We start from the raw sequence: 15,112 nt of genomic DNA, 5'->3' as shown, positions 1-15,112 counted from the left end.
AAGGATTATGCCTCAGCCCATATTCACTCAATAGGTAAAATCCAGTTTCAGAAAGAAATGACCAAGTCCATGCCCAAAATCTTGCCTGTGCACATGTCCAAAGGCAAGAGCAAGGCAAGGAAGACCTCACCAGTAGCCAGCAGATGCAGGAGGAATCACAAGCTTCCTTGTCACCCTCCCAACAGCTTCTTCCCTACAGTCTGTTGTTTTATGTAGTTTCATTTTCTTAAAAGAACAACTTTTTTTTTCTTTTTTCCCGGCCCATTCAAACACATTTCTCCCTCTCTGGAGGCCCAACCAAGAAGGGACACAGACATTTGCAAACCAGGCTCATCACATTGCCCCTTAACACCACCCTCCCACCACGACCTGGCTACTGTCCCATCCCAGAGAGTCTTCTGTGCCCTCTGATGCCATTGGCAGCTTTAACTCACCATGACTGAGATGTGAAGAATATGCATCTGCTCCTCCACTATCTCCGAAGGCTCCTGGAGTGTGGGGGGGGTGGCTCGGGAGAGCTGCTCGGCACTGCTCATGGAGACGTGGAAGTACAGGGTACCATTCTCCAGCCACTGCTGCTTCCAGTGCACCAGGGAAATGTCAGCCACTGTCCCCGACATCTCTGCAGGGACAAAACACACAACTTGAGGATCAGTTTTCTCCACGATGCTAAAAGGCAGTATTCTTAGCAGTCCAGGGAATCAGGACTTTGGAGCCCTACCACTAGTACTGCTTCTGATCTACAGGATGAGCTTGAGCACTGGGTTTTTTTTTGCCTCTGTCTGCTGTTTCCCCCACACATGAACAGTAATAGTTATCTTCCTTAATAAAAACCAAGGGGCTACAAACTGCCTTGGGATTTCTAAACTAGAAAGGCAACAACTGTAAAAATAATATGTTGCACAAGGTTCCTTTAACCTCCTATAGCTCTCCCAGCAAACAGGCTAGAAGAAGCTCCTAGAGATCTGTAGCCAAGCCCAAGGGAGGTTTGCTGCTCAGCACAGGGTGGAGGAAGGACACTTGGTGCCCAGCAAGCCAAAACACAGGCATTTGTACATATTCTGCTGGTGTTTACAATGGGAAACTTCGTCCAGGTTGCGAGGTAGCACTACAGCTGTGTTTAACAGGGACATCCCCAGCACACACTAATGAGCACTGGCAAGAAGAAATGACCACCGGGCTTGACAAATTCCTCTTGACCTTGGGGTCACACGCCTGTCAGTGGTCTTCTGCAGCCTTCTGTTAGTGTCACATCCCACCCAGTCCTGATTTATAGCATAAGCACCCTGGGAGCCCCGATTACAGCATCCCAGCACAAACATCCACTGTGGCAGCTTCCCCTGACTTAGGGCACCACATCAGACTAATTAGGGGCTTAGACACTCCAGGCACCCTGTAAGCGAAAGCCAGCCGAGATCCACAGCCCCAGCACAGCCAGAGCCAGCAGCTCCAAGCCTCAGCTGCAGCTCGTGCCTTGGCCAGGCAGCAGCAGACACAGGCAGCAGTGCTGACAGCTCCACAGCTGCCCATCAAGTCTTAAACGGATCTCTGCAAAGAACGGATTTGGCAGTTTGGCAGCCGAATCAAAACCGAAAAAAAAAAAAAAATACTAGCATAAAATGAGCCAAAATATTTCTCCTTCCACCACCTCTTTTGTGTTTGTTTTTCCATCTGAAATATAAGCAATGGGAAGAAAGTCAGGTCCTCTTAGTCACTGGGCCCACAGCTTCAGCAAACACTTGCTTTGTGAGAGACCCAAATTCAGTTCCCTCCTATCTGGGAAGGGTGACCGGCTATAACGGAGCATGACCTGCTGTTTGCACAGTGTCTGCTCCAGAAAGGCCAACAGCACAAGTTTGGGTTTCCCTGGCACCACGGTGGGAACAGAGACAAGGTCCTCCTTCACAGCCTGGCCACAGAGGGTCAGTGGGGAGGACAGGACTTGCTCCCCTGCGGGCAAAGCAGCCAGGCAACAGCAGGGGCATTGTGCATTTATTTTCCTGAACCCAGCTGAGCAAAAGCACATCCAGTTCCAGCTTCCAGTGGAGACGAAGCCCAGCTGAGGCTGTCCTGAGGAGTCACCCACAGCTTTCAGAATAAGATGCTTCAAGACACTTGGGTGCTGGCTCACGAGCAGCCATGCAAACTACAAGACCAGGCACTTCCACAGACCCACATCTCAACCCAGCAAAAAAACATGCCAATCCTTAAGGAACAATTTTTCTTACTCCCCAAATCAATACATTTCCCAGCAGCAAGCTCCTGACTTTCCACCATGGATTAAAACGGAGCCAAGCACCCCCTGCTCACAGAGAAGTCCCCATCACACCCCTGGTCCTGCAGGATCTCCCCTCACTGCACAGCCCTGCTGACAGCAGGGACAAGGTTACACCAGCCAGCTCCCTGATTCAGCACCTCACTAATTACACTACTGACACACCTGAGCCAGCTGCCCTGTCACCTGAAGCTAATTGGAGGGCTGTGCTCATTATCTCTGCCCTCCCAAGCACAGTGCCAGTCATTATCCATATCTCTATGCACATCTGAGCAGTCAAAGAAGAAAAACTAAACAGCTCCTGACCATGCGTGGAATCCATGAAGAGCCCATGCTTGCACTTCGGAGGGAACACGTGAACTCCCTGTCACATCCCTGTCATTGCAATAAGGTTGCTCCTGATAATCCCTTCCCTCCTTTAATAGAAATAGCCATTTGCTGGAGCAAATCAGTAGCAAGAAGTGTTGCTTGCACTCCTTGCCCTGTAAATCAAGCCATCCCCATGGCTCATGCTGCAGGACAGCAGCCTGTGCAAGACCTGGGAATCTAATGAAATTAGCCTCTTTGGAGATGAGAGACACAAGACTAAAGCAGGCAGCTTAAAGTGGTAAAAGAAAGGACAAAATGAGAGGAATATCAGGGCTGTTTAATTGCAGTCATCTTCCTAGCAATACTTCAAGGGTCTGTACTGAAAAGCATCTCCTTGTCTAATTAAAATAGCAGCAAATGCTACTTTTAGGAGTAAAAGCACTAACTCGGCTTTGGGATAGATATCACAAGCTCTTCCGAAGAGGCAGACAGGCCATGGGAGACACAAGCATCGAGACACAGGCCTCTGGCTACGCAAAGCCATCTTAATTCTGTTCAGAGGGACCATCACCCATAGGAGAGGATGATTTACAGTATCACACACTCATCCCTGCAGCAACCCTTTCCAAAAGGGCTCAGGAAAGGGAGGTTATATCACCTAGACCACAGCACAGACTCGATGTGGGTGCTGCCAGGACCCCGCTGCTATGGTTCCCAAAGGCTACCTCACATTACAGAAGCAGGGAAAAAAACCTTCAGAGTCAAACTTTCTCCAATTTTTTCCCCTTGCGCACACATTTTTGCATGGGATGTTTAAAAGGATCACGGAGAACACTTCTGAGGAGTTCTGAGATATAGGCAATTTTTTGGATTTTAGCCTAGACTGAAGATAAGCCTGTTTCATTTTCAAAAGGTCTCTTCCAAAAGTAGAAACTTCAATTTAACATTCATTTCACAATTTTAAGCAAACGCAGCAGCAAGGCAATTTCTGACGAAAGTTGACTTGCCAAGCCTGGATATCATTTACTACACATTTATAAATACCTGTATCCTTTTCATCCCTGCAGCCCGTGTTGCAGGATACCTGACCACTACTACTCCCACCACTGCTGGGACATCATGAGCCTCCAATCAGATTTGCTGCTCACAAAACAAGAAAAACAAACATAAAAATCCCACCCTTTTCAAGCCCTGTTAGCTGCTGAACCGTTCGATATCCAAACACGGGGAAGTTTCTTGGCCTCATGCACTTGACGTGAATATTACACTGCCTGCGTTGCACTAGACACGCGTTGTCACTCCACTATCTACACAGCAGTTACAGCAGCAATAGCCCGTCCATCAGAAAGGATGCAATAGTCTGCAGCAAGATTGCCTGTTATCAGAGCTTTCAAATACTTTTGGAACAAATCAAGGGCATTTCTGCACCAAAACAGAACGAGATACAGTTAAGGTATTAAATGGGCAGCAATGGAAGAGCATTTGTAGCCTATAGCTATTTAAAATCTTGGCATCTAGCAGATGGGGAATTCTCCACTGGGGCTTAAACACAGATTCATGGGTAAAACACTGAGTAAACCAGCCAAACAGACCACAAAACATCTGCCACGCCATCTTCCTACCTGCTCACTGCACCCAACAGAGAACAGCAGAGAAGGGATGATGAGGGTCCTCTACGCTTGCAGCAGCCAGCCAGACCCCTTCTCCCCCCAACCAAGAGTCTGGCACTTCTCTGTCCCAGAGCAGAGGACCTGAGGAGCCTGTTCCCCCTGCAACAGGAGCAGAAATGTCTCCCCTGCAGCCTCACCTGGCTGTGGCCCCCAGCTCTTCACACCTGCTCTTCATCTCCCGTCACGCAGCTCAGCTGAGCCCAAGGACAGCACCTGCTGATGGTCTGCATTGAGGAAAGGGCATACAGAGCACTTGAGCCTTTTCTGCCCTTCCTCAAGCTCTGAGTCTCATAAAACTACAATTTCCGCATTTTCCTTGGAAATCAAACACACAATCCAAACAAAATGTTTCCGGGGGTCAGATCCTGACCTGGGCTCATGCCCATCTGAAGGTCATCTGCCCAGGAGAAGGGTGGGGGCAGGGGACAGCAGCAAACACGGCAAGATCCCTTCAGACTGATTATCTAATTCCATTTTTCCGTTCCCTGTTGCTACAATCCTTACATATAAACATTTCATTGAAGTCTTCAACTCGTATTACAATCAAACTTAAAAGCAAAAGGGCCTAAATGCATTTGGTTGGGAACCAAGACGATTCCCATAAAAGCAGATTATGCTGACATGATGAATATAAAATGAAACAGCAGATATTAAAGTTGGAGGATTGTTACTCTATGCCTTCGGGCTCCTGGCCACCCTACCCACCTCCTCCTTCCTCTCCGTTCCCTCCTGCTCCGTTTTACTGACAGCAGAGAGCTGGCAGAGATAGCCTTTTCACCTCTGCCTTCTCCAAGGCAGGCTGCCAGGCTCAAAATATTCACTTGGCTCCCCCCTGCCCCCCCCCCCCCCCCCCGACCTTATGCAATGCTTCAACATTCATCAGTTATGCGGGAGGTTGCAGCCCTGCCTTATCTGTCATGGCGTTTTACAAAGCCTGTTTTATATTTAATTGGCTTGTTCTTGCTAATCTACCATGATTATTGTATTTTTATTTAATTCTTGAAGGTCATTATTAAAATAAGCCATTTTGCTTGTGGCAGTTCATCCCTGCACAGTTCCACACCCCCGGATAACCAAACCCTCCTTGCGCTTCCCCTCCTCTCTGCTCCTCAGTGCTGCTCAGACCCTGGGACCTGCTGGACACTTCTACTATAAGAACCAAACCCTTGGCATGACGGGTGAGAAACCTGTGAGTAATTTCCAGTGCACAGATCCAGGCTCCTCCTGCCTTTTTCCTCCCCACCTGCTTCATCCCAGCAGGACCTGCACCCTGCAGCCAGACTTTCATCAGCTCACCTGCACAACCCATCATCTTAATCTGCTGGCAGAGGAAAAGCTGGAGATCTGTTTAGCGATTATATTTCCTTTTACAGCAGACTCAGAAACACAATCCTGTCCTCCATAAAAAGCCAACACTGGTAACTGCATCGTCCTCTTCTTGCCCATGCGTCACCCCTAAGCCTGCAACCCCATTTCTCCTGCTATTAGTCCAGGGGCTCTTCTGAGTTAATGTTCTCCAGAGGCACCAACCTCTGTGAAGTGTTAGTTTATAGATTCTTCGGTGCTAGCTACCACTTATGCTAATAAACCAAATTTATGCAGAAAGTCATAAACAGAGAGCTCTCCCCAGTGCCCTTGCCAGCACAGGATTGCTCCCTGCGGAATAGATTATCGCGCTCTGTGCAGACTAGCTCCAAAATGACTCTAGTAATGGGGCTTCCCCCATGCTCCCCAGGGGACTATTCTGCAGTCAAACAGGCCCTAACAGTTCTAAGGGTTTGGGTCTTTTGGTGGCAATGTGGTAGGGTTTTTTTATCCCAATCATTAGCACAGGTTTTTGTTTGGTTTGGTTTTTTTTTTGCCCCCCTTCCCCTCTGCTCATTTTTTTAACATTTTCCTTGCCTTCTACATCTACTCCCTGCTCCTCTGGCAGTACTCCCCAGGGCAACACACAAACGCAGCTGCAGATCGTAAAAAGTAACAGAGAAGCTCAGAAGTTTAAGAAGGGGGAAAAAAAGATTACAAGCTCCCTCTGATCATCTTTTTTTCAAAGCCTCTGTCTGTGAGGAACACAGTGCTGCACCTGCAGGGTACTTCAGGGGTGGCTTCAGCACTGTGCACGTCTGCTGGGACACGGTGCATGTCTGGGGGTGGTGCTGCATGGAGGAGGCGTCAGGGAGCTTCGGTCTTGGGGTGGTCCAGGGGGCATCCCACCAACATTGTGGGAAGGCTCGGGCTCTCTCTCTGCATCTCATTTGCTCTGCCAGCAGCATCGTTATCTGATGTTGGATGGGAAAAAAGGGATTTACAGTAAAGTAGGTTTGGCTGGTTTTAGGTTTTGCTCAAACTACCTGGAAGAAGAAGAGCAAGAAGCCAGACTTTGGGCATGCTCCTGGGACCCGCCACCTCAAAGACTGCATAAATGTGGTAAGAGCTAAAGTGCCACCAAAGGGTCCCTGACAATCAGAGCAACACGACTGAAGGTGAGGAAAGATCCCAAGCTCAGCAAGAACCCAAAAGATGAGAAAGCCTCCTCAGTTCTGATGGAGACCCTGCCTCTCCCCACGGCCAGGCTGGAGAGGTACAGGGGCAGAGCATCCCCGCCGTGCTCCCAGGAGAACGGGTGCTCACCAGGGACGGCACAGCCAGCACCACCTCACAGATCATCCACACTGCCAAAGGCAGGTGACAGAGACAGCACCAGCACCACTGCCTGCCCTGTCACTGCTGCGAGCAGACGACATGCCCCCATGCAGCCTCAGGACGTCGACCTTCAGACGCAGCTAGCACACAGCCCTGTCCCACGCTGCTGCTATGGCGTCACGGGTACAGAAAGCTGTGACCAGGTGTGGGTCCTACGTTCATGATGCCCTGGCCAACAACCCTTCCCACAGACATTTTAGAAAATGCTGGGAAGGGCTTTGCACAGACTCTGCCCTGTGCAGGAGTGACTCCCAGGCTGAGCTTGCCAATGCTTTTGGCAACAGTGATGAGCCACAAAGCACCTCAGCAACTCTTCCCTCATGAACGCCAGCACCGCTGGTTTCTTGAAGAGCTGGAAGACTACCATGTACATCTCAGCTTGTGAGCTTGAAGGTTTACACCCATTTACTGGTAAAATGCTCCCCGCAGGCTGCAGTCTGGTGGAAACAAGGTTTGTGGGTACGCCTGCACACACAAAGCAGAGGTACCTGGCATCCCTTCAGCTGGTGCTCTTCCCAAGCCCTTTCACCTTTGCAGAAAAAGGGATTGTCATCCTGCATGTGGCACAAAGCAGGACACACAGAGCCCATGGTGGCCGAGAGGGATGTAAGGGAATACATGCACTGAGCTGATAAATTCAGCCACCAGCACATGAAATCAGACAGTGAGTCCCAACTCAGGAATGGCTTTCCTTGCTGCCATCACGTTTCATCATCGAGCTATTGAGCCATGTCACTGTACCGGCTGTCCCAAGGGTGGTCCACAGCATCAGCCCAGATTCAGCAGGCACCAATGCCAGCCCTTACATCTCCCTGCCTGACCCTCCGATGGCTTCAGCAATTCTGGGGCAGCTGTTTGCCATGAGCTGGTGTTACACTTGCGGGACCAGTGATGGTACTGGATTTGCTCCAGTGAATGTCAGGAACAGTGAACTCAGCCAGGACATTTGGATTCTTCCCCTCCTCCCACCAACCTTATTCATAAACATGGGATTTGTGGGGTTTTTTAAAGACTATTTTAGATAGATGTAATTATTGTGAAATACAGCAAGAGGTCAGCAGACTGCATCATCACACAGATGGTCCATGAGATGAGACAGGGTGAGCACAGTGGACAGCATCAGCCCCTTGCATGGCTCAGCCCCTGGAAACGCTTTGAGACAACCCGAGGATTGAGCTGCTCCAATACAGCTCCCACTCCTGGCTCTGGAGCCCTCTGCACCATTCTCCACATCCCTTCGGCCCTTCTAATCACAGGCTTTAGGGTCCCTGTATGCGTCAGTGAGCAGATATTGATCTGCCCGCACTGCTTACAGATCATAATCTGGCTTCACGCACCCTAAAGAAACTCAGCACACGCTCCACATTCTTACAGCTGCTTTGATTGCAATTCAGTCTCTAGTACATTACCCTTATTTCTAATGCCAGGGCTTCAGTGTGGCGCCTCAGGCACTCTAAAATTATTACAGGGCCCTTTTGACTTTCAATTCCCTTCCATTCAATTCCATTTTTATTTGTCAGCAGAGACTCCCATTGACCAGCGGTGGAAGCCAACAGCACGCAGGCAGACAGCGCTACTGCATGTTAAGCCAGTCCTATAGAAATCACTCACACGCAGCTCAACACGACAGGTCATCTCGGTTTGAATGAGAAATGCTGGGTCTGGAAAAGCAGGTGGCAGAGCACTCCTGGGTGCAGCTTTCTCAGAGAGATGGGACAGGCAGGCTCGGAGCAGCACTGGGGGTGCTCAGCCGCAGTCCCTTGACAGTGTCATCCACTTGGCTGATGCAGCCAAAATTTAGAAAAAAAATGGCAAGCAACTTTAAATATCAGAGCCCCTCTTGCGCATCCTGCAGAGGTGGCTTGCAAGAGGGATGGGTGTGAACATGGTACCTTGATGCACAGGTTTTGTTTAGCAGCCCTCTCTCCTACCCTAATGCCCACCCCTAGGCAAGGCACAGGAGTTTGCTTTGGAGGTGCTTTGGGGTTTTACTGAAAAGCTCAAGCTTTGCCACTTCTCTGGATCCTCCTGGCTCATCCAAGAGAGACACAGGGTTCACTTGTGAGAGAGCACCTGAAGGTGTGAGGAAGGAGGAAGAGCTGAGTCTTTCCTCTTGTCACAGGAGAAAGAGCTGCTGGTCCATGAAAGCTGCTGCTGTAGATGCATGAGGAAAGCTGCGAAAGTTTTCTGTTCCCCACTTACTCCAGATCCTCAAAACCAACAAGAGATAGACCTGATAAATGGAGGGGAAAAAAGTGTATCTGAAAGGCACAAGCACCAGTTTTTGATGGTCCAACTATTAATCCCTGTTAAGGAATTCAGTGTCTTTGATGAGGAAGCTTTTCTGCCGGCAATGGGCACACAACACTGCCGGACCTGGCCCATCGCTGTTTTAAGGATGGATTAAATGTGACAGGTTTTTATGAAGACAGTAGGGATGTCCTGCCTCAGAAAATTCAGCTATGAGCAGTGGATCAGCAGCTCAGCTGCATCAGGGCAGTAGCTCTACTCAGCCCTGAGCCCTGCAGGGACCAGGTGTGCCCTGCTCCACCTGCACCCCCTGCCATACAGGACATCTTTCCATCACTGCCCCAGCCCCACACGTGACTCCAGCATGTCTGAAAACCCCAGCTTGGCTCCTGCAGGACCACAAAAAGCCTTAGAGAGTCTGTTAGAGTCTGTTCCCACCTCACATCCAGGGGAACCACCTTTGGAAGCCTTCACTAGGCACTTGGACAATAAAAAAAAAAAACACACCTATTTAATCCTCAAGCCCAGGCACAGCACAGCTAAGGTGAGATGCTGGTGCTTGGAGTGCCGTCACCCACCACTACAGATCACTGCCTGCACGGTGACACGGGAGCTTTGCTTGGAGCCTGAATGGATCTGAAGTGTCTAATGACAGAACCAGAGGCTACCGAGCAAGAGCTGCTGTGTGCGATAACCACTCGCTTGATTTTTCACAGCAGCTGAGACAGCCGTGCGGGCAGGCAGGGCACGGGCATGGCACTGCCATCGCCCGCAGCAGCAGCACGCGGTCCCCGAGTAGGCAGCAAATGCTGGCACATGGAGATGGGGCCGGATGGGTTCTGTCAATGTTTTAACCCAAGTTCCACAGCAAAAGAGAGAAGGTGCTCAGCCAGCCCCAGCTTGCCTGCATCCCTCCTGCTTTCTTTTCCTTGACACAGGCATTTGCCAGTGAGGCTGGGGTGTGGATGCTTTTTTCCAGGACAGCCAGCAGTACCTCAAACACAGACACCCTGGCAGCAGAGCAGCCCCAGGAGTCATTATGGCTCTAGATAAGGCTTGTGCAAAGAAAAACATTCAATTTTTTTTAAAACCACCCCTACAGCCTCTTCCCTGTGCAGGTGGCAGTGGCAACTGCGACTTTTCCTTTAACTCCTGAGTTTCAGCAGGAGTTGAGGGCTGGGAGCGGAGCAGGGCAGAGGGCTGCCCAGCACAGCAGGGTGGGCACTGAGGGGCAGCGGAGCACTGTCACACAGGCAAAGGCACAGGCCAGCAGCCGCGACCGTGCTTCTCTTTCCTGCAAGCTGTGGCAGAAGGGCAACGTGACCTATCCAGGTGACTTGAAGAGCATTGCAAAGCCAGGCAGACTTCACAACAAAGCAGAGCGCTATGTTCATTTTACAGCATCTGCCGCTCTGCACAGTGTATGCCAGGGAGTGAGTGAACGGTGCTGGCCTCGAGGGGTGAGCATTGCTCAGAGCTTGATTAAAACTAGCCAAGTGCTTTATAACCTCTATGCATTTTTAAATGTCTCTCTTTGGGAAACATACCTCTTAAAATTATAAGGTAGTTTGATAGCTCAGGGCACTGCTCAAACTGTGAAGCAAAGTAATGTTTTTAGAATGGTTCCTCCACAGACCTCCCCTCCCAATAAGCTCTTGAGCACTGGGGGGGTCCCAGCAGAAACTCCCCATGTGCTGTGGTGGGATGGGCAGAGGAGGACAAGAAGGACAGAGGAGATCTTGCTGCTTTCTAGAGAGACATACACTAGGACAGTTCCACCTGCTGAGAGGTGGATGTCCTTTCCCAAGGAGAAAGAGCCAGCAGTGTAAAGGAGAGGAGCCGGCTGGGCATTTTCAGGCAAAAAGCAGGTAGTGGATAACTTGAACTCTTCACCCATGTGTCACCTGGAACACCAGGTGGGTGCATTCAAAGCCAAGTAGCCCGCAAGTTCTGGGCATAGCCTTGCCCAGAAAGGCAAAAATATTAGCTACCAGGAATGAACATTTGCTGGAGCCCATCCACATGCATGACAGGGCTCCCACACTAACAAAGTCCCTTCCCTTGCTGTCAAGGCAGACATCCACAGCGGTTATAAAGGATTAAGGATCTCCCCTCTTCTCTGGGAGAGGCTTTTGGGTGCTTGCTCCTTGGAAGGCGTCCAGTTCCCCAGAGACCAGGTACCCAAGGTACCACGCAAGTATCCAGCTTCTGCCTTAGCTACTCACAAACCCCAGATTCAGCTCTTGCTTATAGAAACGAGTTCTTGCAACCTCACAGAAAACTCACTTCTCTCTAAGGATATTACACCTTAACCCAGGAGCAACCTTGCATGTTTATCTACCCCAGCACCCAGAGGGATGCCATCGGCCCCGGACACACTGACAGGGTCCCATTGCCCAAGCACCACCAGGTTTCTGCAGGAAAGAAGCACAGCAAGGGCTATCTATGCAAGAGCAGTCTGTTGCTCCCCAAGGATGCCATCCCAGGGTGCCAGACCCCCCCTGAGCAGGACAGACCACCCAGGCTGCCTCAGCCCTGGAGTGAAGGGCTGCAGTGGGAGGCTGCAAGCCATCAGACTGCCAAAAGCAAAAGAGTTTACTGAGACAGAGCTGTGAAAATGCTCACGTCTGTCTGGACTGACTCACACTGAAATGAACTGGACTCAAAGCAGCTGATCTAAGAGCACAGGGAAGTTGCTGGAGGGCTCAGAAAGTGGCATCGTAAGATGAGGAGACATTAAATTCCAAAATAATAAAAGTAACCAAATTTATTGAGGCTTCTCAGAGCCTGTGGGCAAAATAATTTTTCCTCATTTAAAAGTGAGTAAGGCAAAAGAGAAGCTAAGCAATTTGTCAGAGATTAGAAGTGATGAAGTGGCAGAGACCGAAGCCTGGAGCAGCCATGTCCTCACAAACATGATCACCACCCAGCCTGGCGCAAGCAGGGTCCTTTCTCACTCGACCAGGTGTCCTAGCCATGCCTTGCAACAAGTGCTTCGCCTGCTGTAATAAGAGAGCAATCCTGGGTTGCTAGAAAGCCCTGCTGCGCTGCTGGGGGTAGCCAGGCCATCATAACACCCCCGTCACCACGTGGGGGGTGCCAGCCCTCTCTGAGGGTCGGGGAGATGCCTGTGATGGTGCCAGGGTGTGACAGTACAGGCAGGTCTCCAGCCACTGTGCTTGCCCAGAAGTTCCTCCAGCTCTGGAGGTAGCTTGAGCCCGCTGGTGCCACATCTGTCCAAACAGGCAGAGCAGGGCCAGCTTTGCTGTCACTGCAGCCCTAACCCAGCTTTGCAGAACCTTTGACAACTCACCATCAACACACACCACCCCAAACGGTCCCACTCCTATCCCAGCCAGGTCACCTAGCATTCCCCATCACTGGAAATGCTTCATGAGGCTCTTCCTGTCCCCCATCCTTCTCTCCCATCACTAACAACAAGCCTATCGCCCCATTCCACCCCTTCATCCTTATTTTCCCCTTCCCATCAAATTCAGATCTCTTGCCATCCTCTACTCCATGAGGAAAGGCTAATCCATGTCCCCAGTAACAGCAGACCTGGTGCTCCCATCATTAGATCCAAAACCATCATGGTTTCATGGCTGTATCCCCATTTGCTGTCCTAACAGAGTTCTGGGGAAAGCTGTGCAGCAGCTGCCCAAACCCAGGCCACCTAAACAGATAGAGACATGGAGCATTTCCACCCCTGATCTGCATACACAAAGGTCATGGGAAAGAGGCAGAGGAGGATGAATCCTTGCAGCCTCATTAGAGGGAAAGAAACTGTTTCTGCAAATAATAATTGATTTCTAAATTTATCCCCTAATTAAATAGGTTCCCTGGATGAATCTGCATGCAAGCTGCAAGGTGATGATTTAGTGCCTGGCTTCCTACAAGAACGCATCAACACATGTTTGCAAATTGTCTCTCTCCCAGATTCAAAGGCAGGGTGATCACCTCTCCACACCAGCACACCCAGAGCAGACGGGCCCCTCCTGCCACCTGGAGCTTTCAGCAAGCCAAGCCAAGCCAAGCCAAGCCAAGCCAAGCCAAGCCAAGCCAAGCTTTCCTCTGCGCCAGATTTATCAGAGCCGTATGCAGGGGAGAAGGACATATCCACTCGTCCCTGTGCTCCAGCCCAGCAGGGTCTCACCTGTGGTCCAGCACAGGGGACCCATCATGACCAGAGCGTGCAACTCACACCCTGCCTAAGCCGGCAGCCAGCCAGAGGATTTTTTTGCAGGCAGCAGCTGTAAAACTATAGCAAAACTAGAAATGAGCTGCCTAAACTCAGCACGTAGAAACAGCAAGAATGAGAAACATTATCTCCAAAACATGCTCTTGCTTCCTACATCAATTCCACGGCTGTTCCTGTCTAGTCACTTTGACTTTTTCCTACAGACACCATCAGCTAATAAAACCCCAAGAGACGGATCCTGGGATAAAACCAGGCTACAAGCTCTGCAAAAATTAAACACATTTATCACTCTTCTGTGGAGAGCTCCTTTTGGAAACCAGAGCGCCCTGATACTCTCAGACAAACATCAAAGGACTTCGGACGTGAGAAGTCCACGTTAACTTGGAAAGGCGATGGTGCCGAGCAGCCCCGCTGCATTAAAGCCCATGCTAATTAGCTCCTGCTGCCCAGGACTGTAAGCATGGGGCCTATAGCCTGTCCATACCCAGTGCTGGCTCAAAGCTCTTCCCTCCCATAAAGAGAGGCACTTACCTGCCTTTCCACACCATCTTCTGCCTGTCAGCAGCAGCAACACCTTTCATCTCCTCCCCATCACTCCCTGCCAACTTTCCACCACCCAAGATCATTTGTGCACCAGCCATAGAGGTCTGCCTTCCTTCAGGGCTCCAGCCCTTCACAGTGTTGAGGCTTTGGGATCTACAGACACAGATCATCTCTCCTGATGCCCCACACGCTGGGCTTCCTGCTCCTGGCACATGGTGCTTGCAAGGCTGAGCCATAAATGCAGCCTGGAGATCCTTCATGGTGCCCATCTCTACCACACTGGGCAGACACTGAGAATCCCTCCATTCAACCTTTGGCTCTGCCACACGCCCCAGAGACATTCATGAATTCAGATATTTATGGATCTACCTGGCCCTGGTGGGGCTTCTGGAAGAGGTGCAGCCTGCATGTCCAAATCGCACCACACTGAAAACAAACGAACATAACAGCTGCTCCTGTGGAGATCTAAGGAGGCTCTCCTGAGGCTTTGAACCTTACCCTGGTCTGTGGTGGGAAAAAAAGACCACTTGGAAGTTTCCCCATGAGGGAGAAGGGAAAATAACCTCTCCATCTATCCCTCCCAGAAACAGTGCAATGAAAGGGTGAAAGACAAGCATCAGGCACAGCCCAGCCAAGACCACGGACATTTACTGTCCCAGGGTGGCTATAGCACATGTGGACACCTAGCCGGTCACATGCTCTTCTTTGAAGAAATGCCAAAAGATGGGATTTTTCCCTCCTCCTTCCCCCGGAAAACATTCAAAACTGAAGCTTCTCCATGGTATTTTGGATTTCTGAACACTTCTCGATGAAAACTGTCTTGTTAAGTGAGTTCTCAATCAAAACATCACTACCGCAGACGGAGCTGGGGCCCTAACCTACTTCTGCACTCAAAAATGAAAAATCCATTAGGTGGCTAAATACTTTAGGAACAGCATCCCTTCATCTCCCTGCTTTGGTTCTCCGTCTGTAACAAAGCATCCTCCTTTATAAATTGCCTCTGAGAGCCTCAGATCTCTTCTAAAAGAAAACAGTATTATTCACAGGATGGGAAAGGGATGCAAGAAAGCTAATTAGTCCTCGTACAGAGGAGTTTGCAATAGACAGCATTTAAATGAAGCCTGATTTTTGGATCACAGGGCTAAAAATTTCGCGTTGCGTCAC

At 50.1% G+C, this 15,112-nt stretch overlaps 1 protein-coding gene across 1 annotated transcript in view; it reads right to left on the bottom strand.

Annotated features, from left to right (window-relative positions):
* ASTN2 (astrotactin 2) overlaps positions 1-15,112 on the bottom strand; it is a 354,822-nt gene that overhangs the window by 297,608 nt on the left and 42,102 nt on the right. Inside the window, exon 2 of the mRNA XM_040606571.1 lies at positions 435-622. Coding sequence (XP_040462505.1) covers positions 435-622 — 188 coding nt within the window. The remainder of the gene's footprint in view (positions 1-434; positions 623-15,112) is intronic.

This window comes from Falco naumanni, chromosome 9 (assembly GCF_017639655.2).
Source record: "Falco naumanni isolate bFalNau1 chromosome 9, bFalNau1.pat, whole genome shotgun sequence".
Classification (NCBI taxonomy): domain Eukaryota; kingdom Metazoa; phylum Chordata; class Aves; order Falconiformes; family Falconidae; genus Falco; species Falco naumanni.
This window is presented reverse-complemented; position numbering and strand designations above follow the sequence as displayed.